The sequence below is a fragment of the Acipenser ruthenus genome, chromosome 26 (assembly GCF_902713425.1).
Source record: "Acipenser ruthenus chromosome 26, fAciRut3.2 maternal haplotype, whole genome shotgun sequence".
Taxonomy (NCBI): Eukaryota; Metazoa; Chordata; class Actinopteri; order Acipenseriformes; family Acipenseridae; genus Acipenser; species Acipenser ruthenus.
In genome coordinates this window covers 25,040,518-25,062,639 of record NC_081214.1, presented here as the reverse complement: position 1 = coordinate 25,062,639, position 22,122 = coordinate 25,040,518, and the positions used below count along the sequence as shown (strand labels likewise).

Genomic DNA, 22,122 nt, shown 5'->3' with positions numbered 1-22,122 from the left:
TCCTGTCAGATATTGGCATTTGAGTTTAGAACACCCTAGTAGAACTACTGTATTATTATTATTATTATTATTATTATTATTATTTTGTGTTTTGTTTTTTAGCAACATGATGAAAAAAATGTTTGAATTTTTTTTTATACAAAAAAACAGAACTGAGAATAAAGCCTTCTTAAAGATTCCAGTTAACTGTTAACAATTAGTACTGTAACTATAGACCTGTGGAATGCATTTTGTATCATAGGGTCATAGGACAGCAGATGTCTGTGTATGAGGGAACTGCCGTAGGCTTACATATGAATACAGATATGTGGTATGATAGTATTGGCTGCTTTATCTGTATGACATTTCCTTACAAAAGTCTAGAGTATTCCTGTTAAATGAAATATCTTTGCACCTTGTGATTTAGAAATTGGACCTTTTATATCAATGGCAACACATTAAACAGTATTTTCAGAGAAGAATGCAGAAAGAAAATGTCAAATATGTACGCACGCGTGTGTGTATATATACATATTTATTTTAAAAACAAAATCTTGTTACATCACTTAATATTTCGTACACATTCAATAGCAATAAACCAGGTGCATATGGTAGCACAAAACAACTATTTTAATAAATAATTAGTTTAACATGGTATATTTTAATTTACTTCTTTTTTTTTTTTACTAAGTTACCTTTGAACAAAAAGAGCAATGTTCACTTCATGCTAAAACACAATGCAGGCATTTATTAAAAAGTAATAAACATCTTATTAAAAGGAACTATCCGTATTTAAACACTAAAATGACTGTACCACATTCAACTTCCAAACTTGTTCTTGAAGAAAAAAGCGCCTGTTCATTTTCAGTACCTTTGAAGTTACAGTATGAGTCAAATAAATTATTTTCTACATTTTTCAATTCATGGTGACATGATAAATACAGAGAAGTTAAATATTTAGAACAGTAGCTCTTAACAATACATTTAAACCAAGTCATCTGCTTTTTTTTTTTTTTTTTATATATTTTTATTATATTATAATACACACAGAAACATATAGTAAAGCATAAACTAAATTTGTCTTTTGTATCGTGATCTCCACTGCCTCAGGAACTAATGTTGTCTTGTTACTTACTAAAAGGATTTTGTTGCTGATTTTGACCTTTTAAACAAGTATTCTGTACTCCCATCTCCAGCAGTAGATAGAGCGGTTGTCTGTGGTGTGAAGTGCAAGGTAATTCAAGTGCCCACACACATCCTTACAGACCAAAACCCTTCACAACATACAGAATCCTGTTCAGTAAGATTATCCGAGTAGTGATCCTTGCTGTCTCAGTTAAGGACTTACAATCCACACCTATCGAAGAACGTATAAATAACACTGCAACTCTGAGTCTGTGTTATGCCATGTTTCCATTCGCCTGCTTCAGTATCAAACCGCCAGTGTCTGCAGCCAGATATATTCTAAAGGTCACTGATGCATCTATCACGTTTCTTTGTACAATTCCCATGTATAGATTTCACCTACCTCCAGTATTCTCCTGTTCGTAACATTGATAAAAAGGACTGTGCTCTGCATCCCATGTATGTATGTATGTATGTTAGTTACTCCTTATTCTGAGGTTTAACACCCACGGCTACCATACTTTATACTGGGAGCTCAGAGGGAGCTGGGAGAGGCTGCTTTCTGTGCCTTTGCTTATTTTGACAGCTCTATTACAATGATTTCTACAGATAGTTTTACATTCATAAACCGAATGTTACCCTTTATATCTTTTAACTGGACAAGAATCATTTGAGGAGAGGTCCTGCGACTGTACATTGCTGTATGTGTTTGGCACAATTTACACATGTTTATTCCACACACATTACAATTACTGTACAAACACCACACGTTGGCTTTATTTAAAGAAACAGACACACTTTGTCATTGAGACTTACATTTTGTTTGGGTCAACAGACCCAAAGAGTTTTTTTTTGGTTTTTTTTTGTGTTTGTTCTGTTTAATTATCAATATACATTTTGTTACAATTAAAAAGCAACAAATTTCATTCAACCAAAGAATAAAACAAACTACTGCAGCTCAGTAGAACACAAGACCTAATATTAGTCAACTCACCCTTAACAGCTAAATAACCACAGCAGAGTACACTTAACAGAAATACAATAGTTTTTCATTCAGATTGTTAAATCTGATAATGAACTTCAGATACACAATATAAGAATTCAATTAATAATGCAGTTAGTGTAATTTGTATTTAGTCTCGGCTCTCATATCTTCATTAAGAAATGCTATAGTAAAAGTCTCAAAACAAGTACGTGATAACATTTTAAACAATGAATAAAGCTTAGCAACTGAGGGCAAGTTGGAAGATAAGTAAATTGATTTATAGGTAAAACAGTGCAGAATTGTTCAATTGTTTATATATACAATGACACATACTGTACACATACAGTACTATTCAAATATCTCAATTAGATTTGCAAGATTTAGACTAGCTCAAGAACATGCAAGTAGGATGGGCTTCTAAAAAAAATTCTGCCAATATATCCTTCATTGCCTTTGAAATACAGCACATAAACTTTGCATTGCTTTTTAACTGGCACATATTAAAATAGGTAACCGAATACAATAAGCCTCCAAGTGGCTTTTTATTACTTCAGGCAAAATTCTGAGCCAGAAAGTTGTGGCAACTTGCAATCATAATGTTTCAATTTTTTTTATATATATAAACAAAAAATGTGGTGATCCCAGCAAAGTTTCATAGATCCTAGTCATTACAGAACTGCTTAGATATTAGCTTGAGTAGATTAGAAATACAATGCCTTTTTATAGTAGACATTTAGAGCGAATTGACTTTAAAACTTCATGAATTTAAACACCTAGCCATTTGCAAAACAAGAATAGTTAAATTCTAGCAACTGCAAGAATAGCGGGCAAGGCAGATGTCTTATACTGATCAAGTACAACAGCGCTTGAATTACCACACATTTTTCAGTTTTAAGAATACAGTGTAACAACAATATACTTCAGCTTTATTAACACGGTTTACATTTTATTTATAATAAATAATGTACAGATAGGACAGGATAACGCTAAAAGCGGTACACAAGAGATCTGTGCACACCTAGCAGTTTTAAAAAGTTTTTTTTTATTTTTTCTATAAACTACAGTGCCCAGTAAGAAATAGTACATACCCATGGGCTACTCCCAGTGACACACAGTGTCACAAACATTGTGGCAAAGAAATCGATATTAAAGCTATACTATAGATGATACTGTACATTTCATAAATATTTTATACAATCAAGAAAAAAGAGATACAATTTGTATCAACAAACAAAGGTCGTTTCTGGACATTTGGGGCATTGCTGTTTGCTGCATTTAAAACAGAAAAAGTATGGAGCAGAATCGGGGCAGGATTGTGCAAGTCAAGTACCTGAAGACACCCAACAGCTCTGTGTAGAAGAGAGGATTTTAAAAACTTGACGGGAGTGCGATCAACAAAACATAAAAAAGGATGACAGCCTCGTGCAAAAATAATTCTGTATTTTATCATGCTGGGAGAGCAGCTGTTTTTTCCCCTCCAAATGTAGTTTTTTTTAAAAAATGCATCTATGTTACCTAAAAATAAAAATACAAAATTAAAAAATAAAAATTCTAGTTTGGCATCTTTCTTCATTGCACAGGTGAATTCAGGTAAGGGCCTAAAAAATAAACAAATTGGCCTTACAAAAGCTAGTGTTAATTATAAGTGTGTACTTCAAAGTTATGGCTGAATTAAGTTCAGTCCAGATTACATAAAAAAAAGAAAAAAAAAAAAAAAAAGTATAATCAAATTAAATCAATAAAAACAAAAACAGCAGCGTGCAAGCCGTTAGCAAAATGCCAGAAACAAACCTGACTGCAGCCTCACGTTGGGAGTGTTTCACAGTAAGAAACATTTAGGCAGTGTCACACCTTCTCATGAAGAAACAGAGGGCCGTACACGGCCTTCCTGACTCTCATGAAAAAACTACAAGTCAACAAGTCTCCGCTCGAACTGGCTCGAGCTAATAACATTCCAAAATATTTAAATAAAACTTGGATCTAAAGAAGGGTGGCGGTGTCCTTTCAGTGCAGCATTAAAGAAAAAGGCAGCCTCTTCAGGGCTTCAGCTGCAGAACGACAGCCTCCCCCTCCTCCCCCCCAAAAAATCTACTGCAGGTATTGAAGGTTTGGAAATGATTCTAAGTGCATTTCCGTGAAGGCTCTTTTTATCACCTTACAAGGTACCTGAGACTCAAGGAAATTAATGCACACCCTCACATGGATTTTTAAATTTCACAAAGAGAAGTACCAGTTTAACAGAAAACTATACTTCACACATATTCTAGCTGGATGAGCCATAATCCGATGTATGACTTGGAAAATGATGTCAGTTTTACATTGATGCAACATTAAACCAACAAACATAAAAGCATCATGAAATAAAATTGTGGCATGTCTTAAAATAAAATAAAATGAACCTGCTATAAAGGAACTGGTACTTTTAAACTAATACCCAGCAACAACAACGGTACTTAATGTTTTGGCATAATCTCAGCAGCTTTGAAATAGGTTTTCACAATGGCTACTTTCTAAACATATTTATCCAAATAACAGAACCTATTAAGATACAGTCAGTGGCTATAAAAGGTAAATAAGAACCATTTTCATTGCCTCTGTGTTTAGCTAAGCATTTCTAAATAAAAAAAAAAAATAAAAAAAGTAGATTGTTAAGGAAAGAAATATTTTCATAACTGAATTGTTATGATAGCAAATTTAAATTTCACATTGCTAATACTCAACATATTCAATGGAGCAAATACACTTCTTAAATAACATAAAAATACCATAAATTAAAAGTGGTTAACAATCACTATGAGGTCACTTAAATAAAAGGCAATTTAAGTTAAAATCCATGCAGTGAGGTATGCACTTCCTTAGGTTCCCCCACCTTTTATTAAAATCTCTGGAAATTACTTTGTGCCAGTCCCAAAATATTTACAGCAGTGCTAGAGCAGATACAAATATATACACAATAAGATATACTTTGTGCATCACATTTCTTTTTTTTATTATTATTATTTAAAACTATGTTTTTTTTTCTGTCCGTCAAATATATAATATTATACTTATTTTGCCTTCAAAATGAAATGTTTTAACGCCCAGACCTTAACTTGGTGACTATGACAGCTGCAAGCTGCTGGGGGTCTGTCATGTGAGGATTCTTCTCCATAACAGAGTGAACAAGATACTGTGGGAAAATGTTGCAGAGATTGCGGTAGGTCTGGTACTGGTGCTCTGGGATTAAATGGCGTTCCTGAGGCTCTGCAGGCATGCCTTCCCACGGGGACCTCCAGGTCTGTTCCATCTTCTCAGGCATGCTTCGCACCATCACGCGCTCGTAGTAAGGCTGCATGAGGTTGCTGCTTAAGGGGTAAGAGTGGTACCCATAGGATTCAGTGCCGCAGGGAAGGGGGTCCCAGCTGGCGTGCTGCTCCCTGCACAGCGGAGGCCTCCTTTGTCTCATGGGGTTGCTCTCGTAGAGTCTGGAGTCTGATATACTGTCCATCCTGGTCATGCCTAAAGCCCGACCTGGCTGTGAAGTTGAGGACGGGTGGACGTTCTGAGGTATGGGATAGTCCCCAGGGCAGCTCGACCGTGCCCCAACCACGGGGTGCTGTACATGCGGCGCAAGGTGAGAAACTGACTGCTTGCGTGGCGCCTGTTTGGGCTCGTCGGGTCCGTAACTCTGCACTCTTTTTAAAGCCTCGTGGAAGCCATGGGAAAACGGCTGCAACCTGTTCTGAGAAGGAGGCAGGTGGCACTTGACGTTTTCCTCCGGACCTCCGTCCCCTGAACTCATGTACAGGTCCCCGTAGGAGTAGGAGGATTCGTTACTCGAATGGCTAATGCAAGGATCAGGGCAAGGGCTGGGGTTTCTCGTGTACATGCCGTGCTCCTGTTCCATGCTGTAGAAACTGTCTGTGTTGTGCATGCTGCTGAGGCTCAGATTTGAGAAGTCGCTCAACATGGAGTAGTAGCCGTGATCAGCCCCCCCGGTGTCGTACTTGGGGTACTGTTCCGAGTAGTTGATGGAGGTGCCGTGGCTGTTGGTGACCAGGATAGGTGGATACTGCACACTAGACATGTGTTCCAGCGACGAGCACTGAGAGAACTGTGAAGAACCCGGCACGGGGCTGCTGGCGGAGCGGGTGTTCAAGGCACCAGCAGCGTGGCTTTTGGCTGGCTGCATTGTTGGCACGCTGAGAGCAGACACAAGAGAAGGCACGGAGCTAGCCTCAGGTTTGCGAGCTGCCGATAGCCTTTCCTCTGGTTCACAGGCCACTGAGCGGATGCTGGGGTCTGACTGACGCTTGGGAGCGACGCGTTTGACTTCAGAGCTGCTCTCTCCTTTAGCTGTGGCAGGCCCGGTGCCACATTTTGCCAGGGCACCTTCACTCATGGTTTTCACAGCAGACAACTTGGCAAAAGCCCGCAGCTCATCTGCTACTGATCTCTGTGATTGGTTAGCACGCTCTGGGTGGTAATATTTGCATTTATGCCCATATGTGCACTTTTTTCCTGCAGAAAAATCAGGAAAACCATTAAAAAAAAAAAAAAAAAACACACATGTATACAAAATTCTTGAAGCAACATTTTCATTTGCTCTTAAGAAAGTCTCTCTTGGCCAGGTGGCCAATTTGTAATCAAGAAAATGTATGCATAGGACAAACACACAAATGTACTATTCAATACCTGTGGTTTATGCAGTATACAGATTTCTATTTAAATTAAACATTATTTACCATATGGACAGGGTTGTTTCTTATGCTCGGGAATAACTGGTCGTTTTCTGAGGAAATTCTCCAAACTTGGACCATGACGCCCCAAAGGATCATCAGGTGGCATAAACCTGCAAAGTTAAAAAGGTTTTTATTATTATTGGTTTTTATTTTGTTTTATAAAACGTACTCTTCCACAGAACGAATTCTGTTGAGTAACTTACTTGTCGTTTACAAAGGAGTACATTAAGAGCCGCTCTTCTATGAACTTCTTCCACTCTGGTTTCTCATTCTGCAGATCCCGGTAATTATCATTGGACACAATGATGCCATCAGATTCACATGCCAGCTTCACTATAAAGCGATCATCGTAGCACACCACCCTCCTCCCCTGGACTCTCCGTGAAGGTGTGAATACAAGAATCTTCTCTTTTTCAAGCTTTCTCAGGATCTCCTGATCTGGAAAGTTGTTTGAAAATGTTAGTAAAAAATCTCTATATATAATGCAGAGAATCCTTGTGATATGATGTAGAAAATGTGACGATATGTAAAGCACAGATAAGATGGAACAAATGCTATACATTATTTTAAAATGCCCATCAATATGCATTAAGGTATTAAAGGAAACATTATTTTAACACTGCATGAAGCTTAGCTGCGTGTAAGTAAATGAACTTTTATGTACTGTTAAACCATGCACTTAATATATTAAAGCATAAATGGCTAGTTTCAGAGACACTGATTATCCCCACCTGATGTTAACTTAGGTAAGGTAGTATAGGACTACTGCTAATCTGTGTCTGTAAAACCAGCCGAAATGGTTTAATTTGAAGAAGTTTTGCATCTTTGCCATTACGCAGGTGTCTGTGTCCCGTGTTGTTTGTACCTGTGATCGGTGCGTCGGGTCTGGACTGCTCCTTCCTCCACGCCGGCACGAACACTGTGATGTCTTTGTGCCCCTTCTCCAGAAACCAGTCGACAGCCAGCTGGATCCCACGACAAGAGAACACCTCTTTGTTTCCATGACTACAATTAAAACAATTTACAAAAACATTTATCTCCTCAATCGTTGTCCAGCTAGGTTCATGGTTAAGGAAAAGATTTTCTGGTGTGTGTCTTTTCCATACATTATTAAAACTCAATAAAAAGACTACAGTGGATGCTTATTTTAAAAACCTACCTCATAGCCACATTAGACCCGTCAATCACTATTGGTCTCAAATTGTCTAAATTGTCCACTGCTTCCTCTTCTAATGAGATTTCTGGGCTGGCGATTTCCTTTGTACAGAGGCCCCGAGGTACCAACATGCTTGTGCTCGTGCACGTACCACTCTGCGTGTCCACGTCGCCCTTATTGCCCAGCCTCACAAGTTCTGCCAGAATGTCATTGATGAGGGCGTCAGCCCCCAGTTTGTGGAGTACAGTCTCAATCTGCTCACCAGAATACCCCAGCTTCAAAGCAAAATCCATTTTGGCCTGGTACTCCTTATCCAGGCTGAGCTTGCAGCTGGCGGCCCTGGCGTCTTCGGCTCGGAGGTCCTGCAGGATGCTGCTCTGGGAGAAGCTAGGCCGGTCCAGGCAGGGGGAGCGGCAGAGCTGGCGGTGGGGCTTGTTGTTGATGAGTGGCTCCCTCTTCTTGCCGCACGCCGGCTCCGTTTCGCTCTCAGAGCTTGTGCCGTCCTCAGACTCCGCGCTGCAGTCTGCTGCTGTCTCTCTGAGAATGTTGACCTCTTCTCTGGAGGACCGTTTCTCCATTTTCAACTTCTCCACCATGGACCAGGCCGTCATTACGTTGTGCTCGCCGCCCGAAATCTCAAGAGCATTGTCTTTTATCTCCACAACAGCCTGCGAGTCATACTCAATGGTGGATTTCACTGTCAGCAGCCGTTTACGCAACGCTAATGTTAAGCGTTCCTTTATTCTGTGTTCCGGAGAGATAAGTGAAACTATATAGTCCTAAAGAAGAAGAACAATGGAAAATTATTTTCAATCTACAACCACAAGTCAGCATTAGTAATAGTTTCATGCAATGACAGTCTTCTTAGCATGTCAAATAAAATACAAAAACAGCAGAATTGAAAGTGGCATTGTAAAATACCCTCAAAACTATCTTATCTGCAATTGATAACGTCAAATAACAATTTGCATATAGTCCTTTTAGATATTTGAATTCGCATAGTTATGGTCTTGTATTACATGCTTTATGCAAATTATGATCTACTATTTCGATTTACTGTATTTATATAAGGTCAGAAAAACCTCCCCCAGTTAAGGGTTCAAAAATTAAACAAAATGTCACAGTAAAATCTGTTCCATTTTTGTACTGCCTGGTGATTAAGTGTGCGTTTGTATTTAAAACAGAGAAAGCAGCTGTGGCCTTCCATTCACCAACACCCAGAAGCATACAACAAGAATGTATTAAAAATGGGATTAAAACCGTTATTCAAAAAGAATCACGTGGCTGTCACTAGATAAACAGCAGAGCAATACGCAGTTCTGATGTCAAGACACTATTAGACAAAGTTTCCAACAAGGAACTTCCAGTTTACCTTGCACTTGCTTCCCCTTTTCGATCGGCTAAAATAATAAGATCATGTGAGTGTTGCCCTCTTCACTAATTACACCAGAGCTCAGTCATTTAGGCAACACAGCTGCACATTTTTTACCACTAATATCAGCACTGTATTTGCAGCCTATGACAGCAGGCGTTTGTACTTGTTTTGTACCAAGTAAAACTCTTTCCATAATTACAATGATCTGTTGCTTGTATTTTACCCTGCAAGTTAGATATAAAGCAACAACAACAATTTAAAAAATAAAGCAGAAAAATAAATCAAAAAGGTTTCCAGTCTAGTCCAATTTTACTTGTTATTGTTCCGTATCTAGTTGGTTCCTTCCTTACACATCTTAAACTTCAGTATTTAGTTTACTTGTCAAGGTTCTACAAAACAACTACAACACTCTGAAAAGTGTTTGGTATTTGTTTGTGTGATTTTCAATTCATAATCAAACGGTTCAATAAGAGCGTGTGGATTCCTGCAACAGCCTGGGCAAGAAGCCCATCTACATGTACAGTAAAGGGAAATATACCATCTGAAAGTGGAAACATTGTCATAACAACCAGACCCGCAGTACGAGCCAGCAGCCCATGACTTTTGGTTGGCAGGGGAAACCATTCTGAAATGTCAAAACTTTAATGCAAATTAATCATTATTTTTAGTCTTGTATGTAAATGTATTTTCAGAAATTCGTTCAAAATCAACAGTACAACTGTGTTACTCTTTTATTCTATTTTCATTAAGCTATAGTATTTACCATACACATGGACTTACAAGTTGCACAGTAGCTCTCAGTTGTAAGAATTTTTTAACAAGTAAAAGACTCCAGACCCACATTTCCTTGCAAGCTTAAACTTTAGACTAAAACCACATCAAAAAGGAGAGTCTGACTGAGACCAATGTGATTAATATTCTTGTTATAGAAAAAGAAACTGTAAACTAATTAACATCTTACAGAATAAACCCAAGTTATACATTGCACACACTCATATGTATAAGTAAAAACATAAATCTACAGATAAATACACAGATAAACATTATGCATCTTCTTGTGTGTAACTGCTGTACACAAACGGAACTAAGAACTAAAATGTACAAGTATCTATGTGTATCTATATGTGTGTGTGTGTGTGTGTGTGTGTGTGTGTGTGTGTGTGTGTAACTGAACTTTCTACAGAAGTAATATATTCATGTCCTTGTTAAACAAAAACAAAATACTCACAGTTAGCAATCACTTCTGTAATGTTATTATGAGAAAAAAAATCTCTCTGTTTAATCCAGTATGAATACAAGCGTCTTTCATTACAAGCACAGCAGTCACGCTGTCTTTTCACGGACATACTGCGTCTACCATGGTGTCTTTTATCCCCACAGAGCCACACCCCCTGCAGTGAGTGACACTACGTGTGACGTGCAGAACACTTTCCCCTGGCTTCAGGCCAGAGTTCTACAGTATTTGTTCTAATTAGATCTCAGTTTGAAACCTGGGAGTTTCAACCCACTGTTCATAAATGTGTGTGACTGTCAGACACAAGAGTATAGAATAATGGTATAGTGAACAGAGCTTTTTAAGTACACACTCATTACAATCAATGTCATTGTTACAAGTCTGGAATAATTATTAACTAGTTTATGTGATGGCAAAAGCAGGAAGTCTTGACTTGGAAATAATGCCATTTCAAACATGATGTACAGTGGAGACATCAGTGGAAATATTTTGTAATTTTGTCCACTGATCTTTTACTGTAAACTGCAGCAATGTAGTCATAAAGACAAGGTTTACTAATGGGCTGCTAATTTGCAGGGTAAGATGATAATAATGAAGTAGTAACGTCTGTATTAACACAATCTGGACTGTAGAGATGATTACAGCAACAAAACAGACAAAGAAGTATGAGAAGGAGCATCAGGGTATTGTTCTACTTCTGAAATATATCAAACAGTATTGCATGCAGTGAATGTAAACTGAAACACCTTGTACAAGAATTATTGAAAGTACTGTAGACGTGAATCTATGGTTTCATAAACCCCGATTACTGCTAATCTTGGAGTACCTTATGCTTCCTCAGGTACGTTAGTCCAAGATTAGTGTTAATCAGGGGCACCGAAACCACCCCTAAATGTTATGTATGAAACTTACATTGCTTGAAGGAGTAAACAGTAACTGCACAGAATAAGAAGACTCTTGTACCGGACTGAAACATATCGGCTTTCAAATAAACTAGTAGTGTTGTATGATGAATGGCATGTTCTCTTATCATAGAGGCCTGCATGAAACTGAACTAGACTACTGTTAAATAATCCAACAACAGTCTTTGTGAACAGGGTTTATTATTGCATAACTGTAGAAGTTAATACTGATTTGACAAAACGGAGGGGTCTTTAGGAAATTTAGTTCCCTTTAGTTTATTCACTTTGTGCCCACAGGGCCAACACAGGTACATCTCAATAGTGCAGCACTAATACAAAGAGAGACCTAAGCAGACCACTCAATAACAAACAATACATCCAAGTACTATCAATACAAACACACATGTGTATACATACAATGCACAAATATATTAAAAAAAAGATCAAGATATTTACATTTAAATTTCATTACAACTAAAACAAGTTCACCTCAAAAGGCAGATTACACTGAACAGCAGTTTCAAACCCGGAGAGGCTTGACAATGATAAAAGGGAATCCGGAAGGGCATTTCATACCCCCCAAGGCTGTGCCAAAGAAAGAACACCACCACAACTGAAGGCGAAAAGGACTCATGATCAGAGCAGCTCTGAGGAGACTCTCAGCCCAGGTCTTTTACTGACAGAGGCAGAACCTTATAGAAATGAACAAGAATAAAACAGGACCTTCTGCCACTTAATGGTTTGAGAGAAGAGTGACTATGAAGGTTGTCATGAGTAGAATCTCAATTCCAGTCATTCATTACAATCCTACAAGCACATTTTTGCACAGACTCAAGCTTCTTAGTATTGTATGTTTGAAATGGGTCCCAGACAAAACAGTTGTAATCTAAAATAGCTCTTACAAACTCTTGTACAGATGTAAAACAACATCTGGATGGGGCATCTCTAAAGGAACGAAAAATAACCCCCCAGATTATTCTCGTTTTGCTGCAAACATAATCGGCATGGTGTGACCAGGGCAAGTTATCAGATACCCAACCCCCCCGGAGCTTATGAGTGACTTTCTATTAATTAATCCCAAACCAATTATAGACATGATTGATATAATGTTGAAAAGCTAAGGAGTCTGTTTCTGGATTTATAATTATTTTATATAATGTAGTGTCATCTGCAAACATAATAATACTGGTACATTCTGAAAAATGTATAGTTGCCAGATCATTAACATACAAATTAAACAACATAGGGCCCAAAACAGACCCTTGAGGAACACCAGATATCACTGGTAGCTTAGAAGAAAGTTGTCCCTGGGCAGCAACACTTTGCCAATCCAATTTAATCAGCAGCAATTAAATTCAAATGACTAAAGTATTTGTATCAAAAGACAACATTCATGAGTTTACAGTGCAGTGACCAGAAACGTGGGTGGTTACAACTGGGTTAAGAATTCTCTAGGTGGTTCTAAATGTAGTCACAGGAAACTGCTAGTGTACCGTATGTGAGGGGGTTAAACCCCCGATACTGATAACACCTCACTCGTTTCTTAGGTAAAGATTACCATTGATTACATAATAGCATTGCAGGTCAGACAGTTTCACCAGGGCAAAGACAATTAAACGCTGAACCTAGTCGTCACGATTTTCCACTGTGCTCTAATGATAAGGCATGACTTCTTAATTCAGTAAGGTCAAAAATGACTTTGTGTAAACCCGAATTAAGAACTTAAATCTTAAGATCAGTATTCAAATCCTCTCAGCTGGCCCTGTAGGTACAGTAAATACTTTACTTTAACAGTAAATTTAACAGTAGTTTGGAAAATAACACTCACTACTAGTGTATCATAAATATAAGTGGGTGATCAGGAGAAACACAATTACTGTACATGCTGTATGAATCATCACATCATGGAAGGTTCATATTTAGGGTGTTCCTAGTTAACAGTTCAGAGGGGAAATGTATCTCAGTGGGTCACACATTGTACAGAATACAGCAGCTAGGTTTTGTGTCTTGCTGTGTATCATCCATATGATACTGGTCAAAATAACTGAATATAACAACATTAAATCCGACTAAGTCCTAGCCTACTTCCTGGAATCATGCAGTAGTCCAAATAACAAAAAAAGGAACACAGAAATAAGGGGGCACTTAAATTAGAAAAGCCAGATACTGTGGTCATTGAAAAGGGGTATTTCAACCCCCCGCCGTACAGAGAGGGATGTTACAGTGAGTGTTGCTTAGCAACCAGGCCTTGTCGTCGGCAAACAGCTTTTGAGCAGAGTCACGACTAACTGGTAGAACGGAGCCTGTATTTCTCAAAGCAGCACCAACATAATCATTATCAACAGAGAGAGGGGAGGGGGGCAAGGTAAATCAGGGTTTCAACAGACAGGTTTTTTTTTTTTTTTTTTTGGCTGCTGTGGACGTGGCTGCAAGCACGACACCAAGGATTATTTTTCACAGATTTTTTTTTCTGTTAAAGTGACAAGCTTTCTTTTTTTTTTTTTTTTTTGGGTGTAAAACAGAACCATATTTGTTTTTGTTTTTATGAACTATTTTCACTGCTGTCAGAAAAACCTAGCTTAAGAAAATTTGTAAACTTCAAGCTATTCGAAATCAAAGCATTGTCACCCTGGTGATCAATAGGCAAGGCACAGAAAGCAAGTGAATGTACAGTATGGCCAACATCCTGTATTAAACCTGGCTAGAATGAAGAGAATGATGATGAGTTCTAACTACAGTACATAGTTTTAAAGTCAGGATCTGCGATAAACCTTCATAGAGAACATGGCAAAACCAGTATATAAATATAATTTGACCTAAAAAGCATTTAAAATGTTAGAACAGGAATTCCAGTTTAGTTACTAAGCACCACACTGAACACACATTGGAAGTATTCTCATTAACTTGGAAACTTATATAATTATACTGAAATGCAATCTAACTCTATAGGATGCTAGAACTCTATAAGAAAGGTTGGTTCGCCATGCAGAGTGTGACAGACAGATGGACAGGACCAGGCATGGCTGAAGAATGCACCCACTAAACATCTTCATACTTCCAGAAATCTCAACTGAACTAGCCCTATATCTTAAAGATTGAGGAGGAAGAGGAATGTTAAGGCTCAGGTTTTAAAGATTAAAAGTTTGAGTATTATTTAAAATTGGTTTAAAACTGTCACAGTGAGTGAACACACAATACTTGCAATGATTATACTCATGATTAAAAAGTAATCACTGTGCAACTTGCACCCTAAGCATTACTTCAGACTCTTGCGGTTAGAGAATGCAAATGTCTGACAGTCTCTTTCAACACTCGTTAGCACTCAATGCACTCTGTAAAAAAATAAAACAATAAATACAATTAAATAAACTACTTACTAAGTTGAATAGAAGAATGCACGTGTCTAATATGCTGTAAATATGCTGTGTCTAATATGCTTATTTAAACTGAAGGAATGAATTCCTTATCCTTTATTAGGGCAAGACATATCAAGTACCCTAAAAAGATACGGATTGTATCTTACACCCCTTTGATGCTTTATCCCTTGATAACTTTTCCAACAGACTGGTATTTTTTTTTAGAAAATTGTGAACATTATAAATCCATAGCCCTTTGTATAAAAAAAAGGGAGTACAAACAAACAGCACCTGACCCAACCTTGAAAGGTCAGTCATTTCCACATGTGAAAGACCTCCAGGCTATAGGCTGTCTCCCTCAATTGGGGAACTTCCATCTTCTCTGTGTAAATGTTTGAGTAGTGGAAATAGATGATGTTTATTATTTTGCTATTTTACGACAGAGACGCTGGTTCCATAATAAAATGGAAACATACTTTTATTCAGCTCCCCAAAAGTGTGTCACAACCAACAAAAACGTCAACTATAAAAATGCCGATTGTAGTTTTCAGCAGAAGGCATGGGAGAGAAAACACCCCCTTGCCCATGAGTCAGAGACCCTGATAATGTTTTGCTGTCTTGATAGTTAAAACCTGTCCTCACCAGAGCACTTCACAGCATGTTTTATACCAACATGTTATATAAGCATAGTGGTGGAATTTATAAAAGCATTCTTCATCAAAGGAAACATCTTCTCAAAAATACTGCACCATCACTAGGTTCAAGTGATGCCAGAAATTTGAGGAATACAGCAAACATCATGTTTGACTCAAACTCCAATACTGGTTGGATGGGTGTGGGAGCCTGAATGTCAGTAGCAGAGTGTCAGAACAGTACTATAGTATGGAATCTTTTATTGGAGAAGTTAAAATGACGTACCATGAAATTGTCTTTTTTACATTTGTTTTCACGAGGTCAAAGACTTTCCTAACCTTCATTATCTGATTATTATATCAGGTGTAGCTATGACAATTGAGGCTCACGTATAAGGGCTCACATACAGTACACTCACTACAAAATGTCATAAGCCTTCACTGACTTCGTTTAGCACAGTAACAAGGTGAAGTGGATTACAAGCAGATACTAGAGGTGTGAGATTCTGTTTGATTTTCTATATTTTTAAGAATAAGCACCATACAGAATTACGCTATACGTTACAGACCGGCTCCATATGCACAGGAAATTAGGCATACAGAATATCTGCATGTCCTTATATATGTACATGTAAAACGCAGGCCCACTGTCTGTGAAGCACTGTCAACTGCTCCCGATTCCACAAAACTCCAGACGGTGGTTTTAAATGTCAAGTCGGAGGCGTGATTGGAGTTAGGGTAAAAGGTCACAAGCGATCTCGGTTTAATAAATTGAAAAGGTTTACACCCCCACAGAAGGTGTTTTAGGTAAACAGCAGGATTGCTAAGATTCAGGTGTGTGCAAAACTACAGGCTGCTCAAGCATCAGCGTGCCCTGTGCAACTTACCAAAACCAGGCAAAAAAAATCTAAACTCAACGACCAACTGAACCGTCGCATGACAGGGATGGTGATGTTGTCCGCAGACACAGGGCAAACTTTCACTGCTGTGCCGATGACACACAATTGTATTTATCTCTGAAACCAGGTGATTGCACATCTGCAAATACCTTAACTACCTGTCTCACTGATATTAAGAAATTGATGTCAACAAATTTTCTACTGTTAAATTCTGATAAAACAGAGGTCATAATTTTGGGGTCAAGAAATCAATGAGAGAGGGTAAATCAATGTGCCTGTACAGTGGACAGCTACCACACTGAGTCAAAGATAGAAATTAGAAATCTGTGTGTCTTTTTTTTTTTTACCCTGATCTTTCATTTGAATCCCACATTAGGAACGTAACTAAAGTGTCTTTTTTCCATCTAAGAAATATTTCTAAATTAAGACGCTTTCTCTCAGCACAGGATGCTGAGAGACTGATGCATGCCTTTGTAACTTCTAGAATAGACTACTGTAATGCCCTATTTTCTGGTATTCCAAACTGTGTTTTGTCCAGACTGCAGCTTGTGCAAAAAGCTGCTGCCAGGATCCTAACGAAAACAATAAATTCTGACCATATTACGCTGGTATTGGCTTCCCTACACTGGCTCCCAATACGATACAGGATTAATTTTAAAGTCCTGCTTTTAACCTATAAAGCCTTAAATAGGTTAGCTCCATCCTACCCGAGTGACTTACTGGTCCCATATGTTCCAGGCCAGCCGCTCCGATCCCAGGATGCTGGGTTTCACATCGTTCCAAACATTTAAAAAAAGGGCACAGGTGGTAGAGCATTCGGCTATAGGGCCCCTAAACTGTGGAACGAATTGCCAGCCTCTGTAAGGGAGGCACCAACTATGGCAGCTTTTAAAACTGGAGGCTATGTGGTCCAGTGGTTAAAGAAACAGGCTTGTAACCAGGAAGTTCCCGGTTCAAATCCCACCTCAGCCACGGACTCATTGTGTGACCCTGAGCAAGTCACTTAACCTCCTTATGCTCCGTCTTTCGGGTGAGATGTAGTTGTAAGTGACTCTGCAGTTGATGCATAGTTCACATACCCTAGTCTCTGTAAGTCGCCTTGGATAAAGGCGTCTGCTAAATAAACAAATAATAATAGGCTGAAGACATATTTTTATAGTCTATCATATACATGACTAGTACTACTATTGCATTTTTACTGTATGTTTTATTGTTTTTATTATTTTATCATACTTATGTATTTTATTGTAGTTACTAATGTGTTGGTCTGCTTCAAATGCTTACTGCTATGTATATTTTCCTGTTTTGCCCATGTGAAGCGCTCTGTGGCAACTTGTAGCAAAGGGCGCTACATTAAATAAAGACTGATTGACTGATGATTGATAAGGATCAGCCCCCAAATGCTAGCACCTGCTCCAGGAGGAAATCTACAAGCTGCCAAAGTAATACAATTATGATTTCATATCTGCAGGCTATTATTCTTTTTCCATGCTCACCAAAAGACCAATTACTGTAACACTACTCTTGGGCATCTAGCACTTTGGATGGTATAATGAAGTACACCATATATTTAGTCATTTTAATCTCTATATTGATGAAGTAATTTCAACCTCGTACGATAGACAGTGTACAGAATGTAAAGATAAAAGGAGAGTATTGGGGAAAGCTACAGAGAATCTAACAATTTTACAGGTACTTCTGCAAATAATAAAAGCATGCAGTTACTGAACAGTATAACAGATTTTTTTTTTTTTTAAATGCCAAGGTTGAGGTTTATCTAAATATGATTTTATTTTTAACTGCTAAATTAACAAAATATGCTAGTGGATCTGTACTCCAAAAACCTGATCCGTGCATCCACGAAAGCTGGCACATGTTTTAAAATCAGCTACAGTATCTATTGACAAAATATATTTATCTACTAGTAATAAGTCCCAGGGCAATAGGATCAGGAAATGTGTCAATATAAAAGGTACCAACACAGTTGGAAAGAACAAACTGCAGCCTTCTCAAAAACAGTCTGAAAATGATCCACCCCATACAGAAAATTACCCATTGTTTAAGATCAAATGAAAATTAAAACAGGGTAGCTAATATGTTCCTAGTGGGCTCTGAACTTCTCCATATTGCATCCATGTCACTGCGTAAGACAGCAGCGCTCTCATACCTCCCACACAGAACAACGACTTAAATCAATGACAGAGCAAAACTGATAGAACAGAATAACTGTGTACATTAATCAAACCCTGCCGTACACACATTTGGCATCTACTTCAGTATAAAGGTCTGTCTGGCAGCTGACTGGGTATTTTTTTTCAAGTCCCCTGGCGTAAGATTCTAACCCAGCATGAGGAAGTACAAACAGTAGATGAACTTTGAAAACAGGCTTATGAGGAAAGGATACTCAGATCAGGTAGCTGTTATTCAATGTGCCTCTCATTCACGTCTATCTGGCTGGTTTAAGTGACTGCTACTGTAAATGCGATCAATGACACATCAGTCATATTTTCCTTTCCTAAAGGTAAAAGCGCACAGGGAGTGGGCACACTGGATCTGGCTCTGTGTGACATAGCTTTATTCAGGTCATGTGCTGGACTTTCCTGAAGTTATCAAATAAAGCCTGGTTTAACTTGGCGGGTTCCTCCTCCTCCTCCTCCTCTTCACAGGCTGGACCCTGTCAAGGTCACACAGCTGCTTGCCCATGTGTCGGTTTCAGGGACTGGACCTTTACTGTATGTAGCTCACACAGGGCAGGCCCCAAGCACATTAGCACAAACACTGACTACAACCACAATGTGAGGTGTCTTGTCAAAAAATATTTGTAAACAGGCAGGACATTAACTATTAAAAAAATTGAGACTCATAAAAGCTGAAATGCTAAATATTTAGGCGGGGATAGCAAACCATAACGCCCTAAATACTAGCAGCAGTACTGTAGTTATTTTGTAAATAACTCTAGCTTAATTACCATGTATCTTGTTTGGGCCTATATCATTTTGGCATGTCTATGTTTATTATTTGGGGGGGGGGGGGATTTATTTAAAAAAAAAAAAATGTAAAAAAGTTAAATCCTCTAAAAAAACAAACTGCGTGGCTGCACGTGTACATTAACTGAATAATGATTGCACCGAATCTGTAGGCTAAGCAATCGATTATTTCGTATATTTGATAAACGTTTCATTCAGGTCTGCTATTTAAGACGCTACAACAATACAAGCATTGACACAGCGCCGGCTTTACAAGCCTCCGCGGCACAGCATACTGCTAATAAATGCAAACACTGAATTGTATTTCTAGGTGTGCTTGAGTTGTGAATTAATATTAAATTAATTCACCGTCTTAATTGCTGTTGTACTGTACCGCAATTCTGTTCACTCGACAACTAACTTGCGCAGCTCAGAATGCTTCAATTGTAATAATAACACATCATACAGGACGAGGCACAGATTTGAAAGTGGGGGCTAAATTTCTCAAACTTGTCGTTTTAGTGTCTTCCTTATGCAAGCCTTGTTCTGGTTGCAAAGACCTCGGCGCATACCCACTGTTCATAACCATAACGCCTGTTATTACTGCTACACACCCTTCACTTCAGCACAGGGGTCAGGTATGTCAAATCACTCAGCAAGTCAAATGTGGGAAAGCAGGGCTGTTTTTTTTTTCATGGATGGAGATACAGTCAGAGCTCCAACCGCATTCCTAAAACGATGTACAGTACATCAAAAATATACATTATAAAATATAAATCACACGCTGCCATCAATTAAAAGAAAAAGAGAAGTTCACACTGCTGAATAATTTAGCAGTGATACTGGGGTATAACTATTAAAAAGGCGTTTGGCATTTTAAACGTATATAAGGTGGTGCTTTTTATTTATTAAAAAAAAATATTCACGCCTGTGCTGTTCACGTGTTCATCATGCACGGCATACTGAAAAAAAAGCGACGTGGTTACAAAATATAAGACACTGATTTATATCAAATATAATCAGTTTAATTCTGTGTGGTACTTACGTTTGCCTTTCTGCAGTCGCCTTCTTCGCCCTCTCCGATATTCAACCTAATGCTGCTGCTGTCGACGGAGCTGCCGCAGTTTGACTCAGCGGAGCTGTGGCTGACCCTTACCCGGAAAACACGCTCGATGTGCGGGATACAGCGCTGCAGCAGGGGGCCTGCTCTCGCGGGCGCTGCCAGCTCCAAAACCATTTATTAATAAAAATGAAAGACCGACGCAAACAAAGCCTAATCATACGATGTTACAAAAAAAAAACGGTATTGTGCAATGGGTCAAACGCTTAATACAGCGACGAATTCGATATTTTCCCGAGCTGCGTTTTCCCCCGGCTGAAAATTTCCCCCTGCATCCTTTCCTCCATCATCCTGCCTCCCACAGACTGTCTCTTAGCAACAGGTCTTCCGCCCCCTGCCGCCGGTTGTGCAGATAGCTTACATTCCAGCAATAGCCTCTGCCGTGCCCCCCTCATGCAAGAAGGGCAGGCAGGCAGGGCCTAAACATGTTCGTGTTGTTATTGGCAAATGAAATATGCTGTGCTGGAGATGGTGATGGTGTGCTACTGATGTATACATACAGAACAGGGTTTTCTTTGCATGAATGCAATAATGGTGTCGCTTTTTCACAAGGGTGTGTTTTTTAAAGGTTAGAGAATAAGGTTAGCTTTGGGATATTTGATCACATATACATACAACGTATACTGTACACAGTAGTTCAGTTTGAGAGACCAAATAACATCGATTTACAAATAAAATAAAGAGACGCTTGTCTTCTAAAAGCTGTACGTATCACAGGACGTGAAGCCCTGCTCATCTGCAATAGACTGCCACTTGCTGTAGCTCCCTTCCTATTTTGGTTGCACAGAAAATCATTACTGTAGATATCTGACACCCCTCCTTATTATGTTTACTAAATACTAAGCCTAAGTGGTTGTTTGCTGGAGTTAAATACTGAGGCTGAAATGATTATAGAGCAGTAAAAAGACAACAGCGGATGACCCCTAACCTCACATTCCCAGGCCCCACCCCTTCTCGGTTTCCAGTGATCAGTTGTAACACTCCGCCATTGCAAATCAAATTGCGAGATTGCACATTGGGTTCTGGTGTCTGAAAGCAGCGACTGTATAAACTTAAAGCAGGGAGCAGCATGACTGGAAATGATATCAACCCTCAGATCTGTCTGTCCACTCCAACAGCAGCACTTGTATCTAAGATATTTAAGCAGGAACAGAGCCACTAATGTTTCAGGATGACATGCTGCTTGCATTATTATGACAGGAATGTCCTGTCCTAATTCCATCTCAACCTGTCCATTCTGTTCTAGAGGAAGACCAACATTACTAACTGCAGCGTCAGCTAAAATCTTTGCCTGCTTGACTTTGGTATTTTATAGACTTGTACTTGGTTTCTGTTGGAGGTCAATCAGGCCACGCAGTCCTTGGAGAGCAGACTAAATCAGTCTCCGAGATGCGCACAGACTCTCCTGCAACGTTTGTGCAGATTTGTCACAGTGCAGTGCAGCTATTTCTGATGCAGCTGTTTCTGATGCAGGGTATACGCTGTGATTGAGTATGGCTGCCATATACAGAAAAACGCAGTAGGGTACACAAAGAACACAAAGGAAATTCCACCACCAAGGATTCGATGTAATGTGTTCTATATGGTTGTTTCCGTGGTAACGAGATGACAGTCATGTGCAGTGTGTGCTACACGACTAATGGCCAGCAGGCTCAAGAATGTTCTAGAATCG

The 22,122-nt window shown here is 38.9% G+C and overlaps 1 protein-coding gene across 2 annotated transcripts; it reads right to left on the bottom strand.

Annotated features, from left to right (window-relative positions):
• Positions 1 to 649: 649 nt before the first annotated feature.
• On the bottom strand, positions 650 to 20,892 carry LOC117430489 (probable ribonuclease ZC3H12B). 2 transcript variants are annotated; one of them, XM_034050553.3, is made up of 6 exons: positions 20,376 to 20,892; positions 7,970 to 8,745; positions 7,676 to 7,815; positions 7,014 to 7,248; positions 6,814 to 6,920; positions 650 to 6,589 (listed from the first exon to the last, which is right to left on the bottom strand). In XM_034050553.3, exons 1-6 carry the CDS (start codon positions 20,565 to 20,567, stop codon positions 5,163 to 5,165), a joined length of 2,877 nt encoding a protein of 958 aa, XP_033906444.3. In that variant the 5' UTR covers positions 20,568 to 20,892; the 3' UTR covers positions 650 to 5,162. The 2 variants fall into 2 exon arrangements, with proteins under 2 accessions (XP_033906444.3, XP_058856669.1); XM_059000686.1 differs by lacking the exon at positions 20,376 to 20,892 and adding an exon at positions 10,570 to 10,701.
• Positions 20,893 to 22,122: the final 1,230 nt, after the last annotated feature.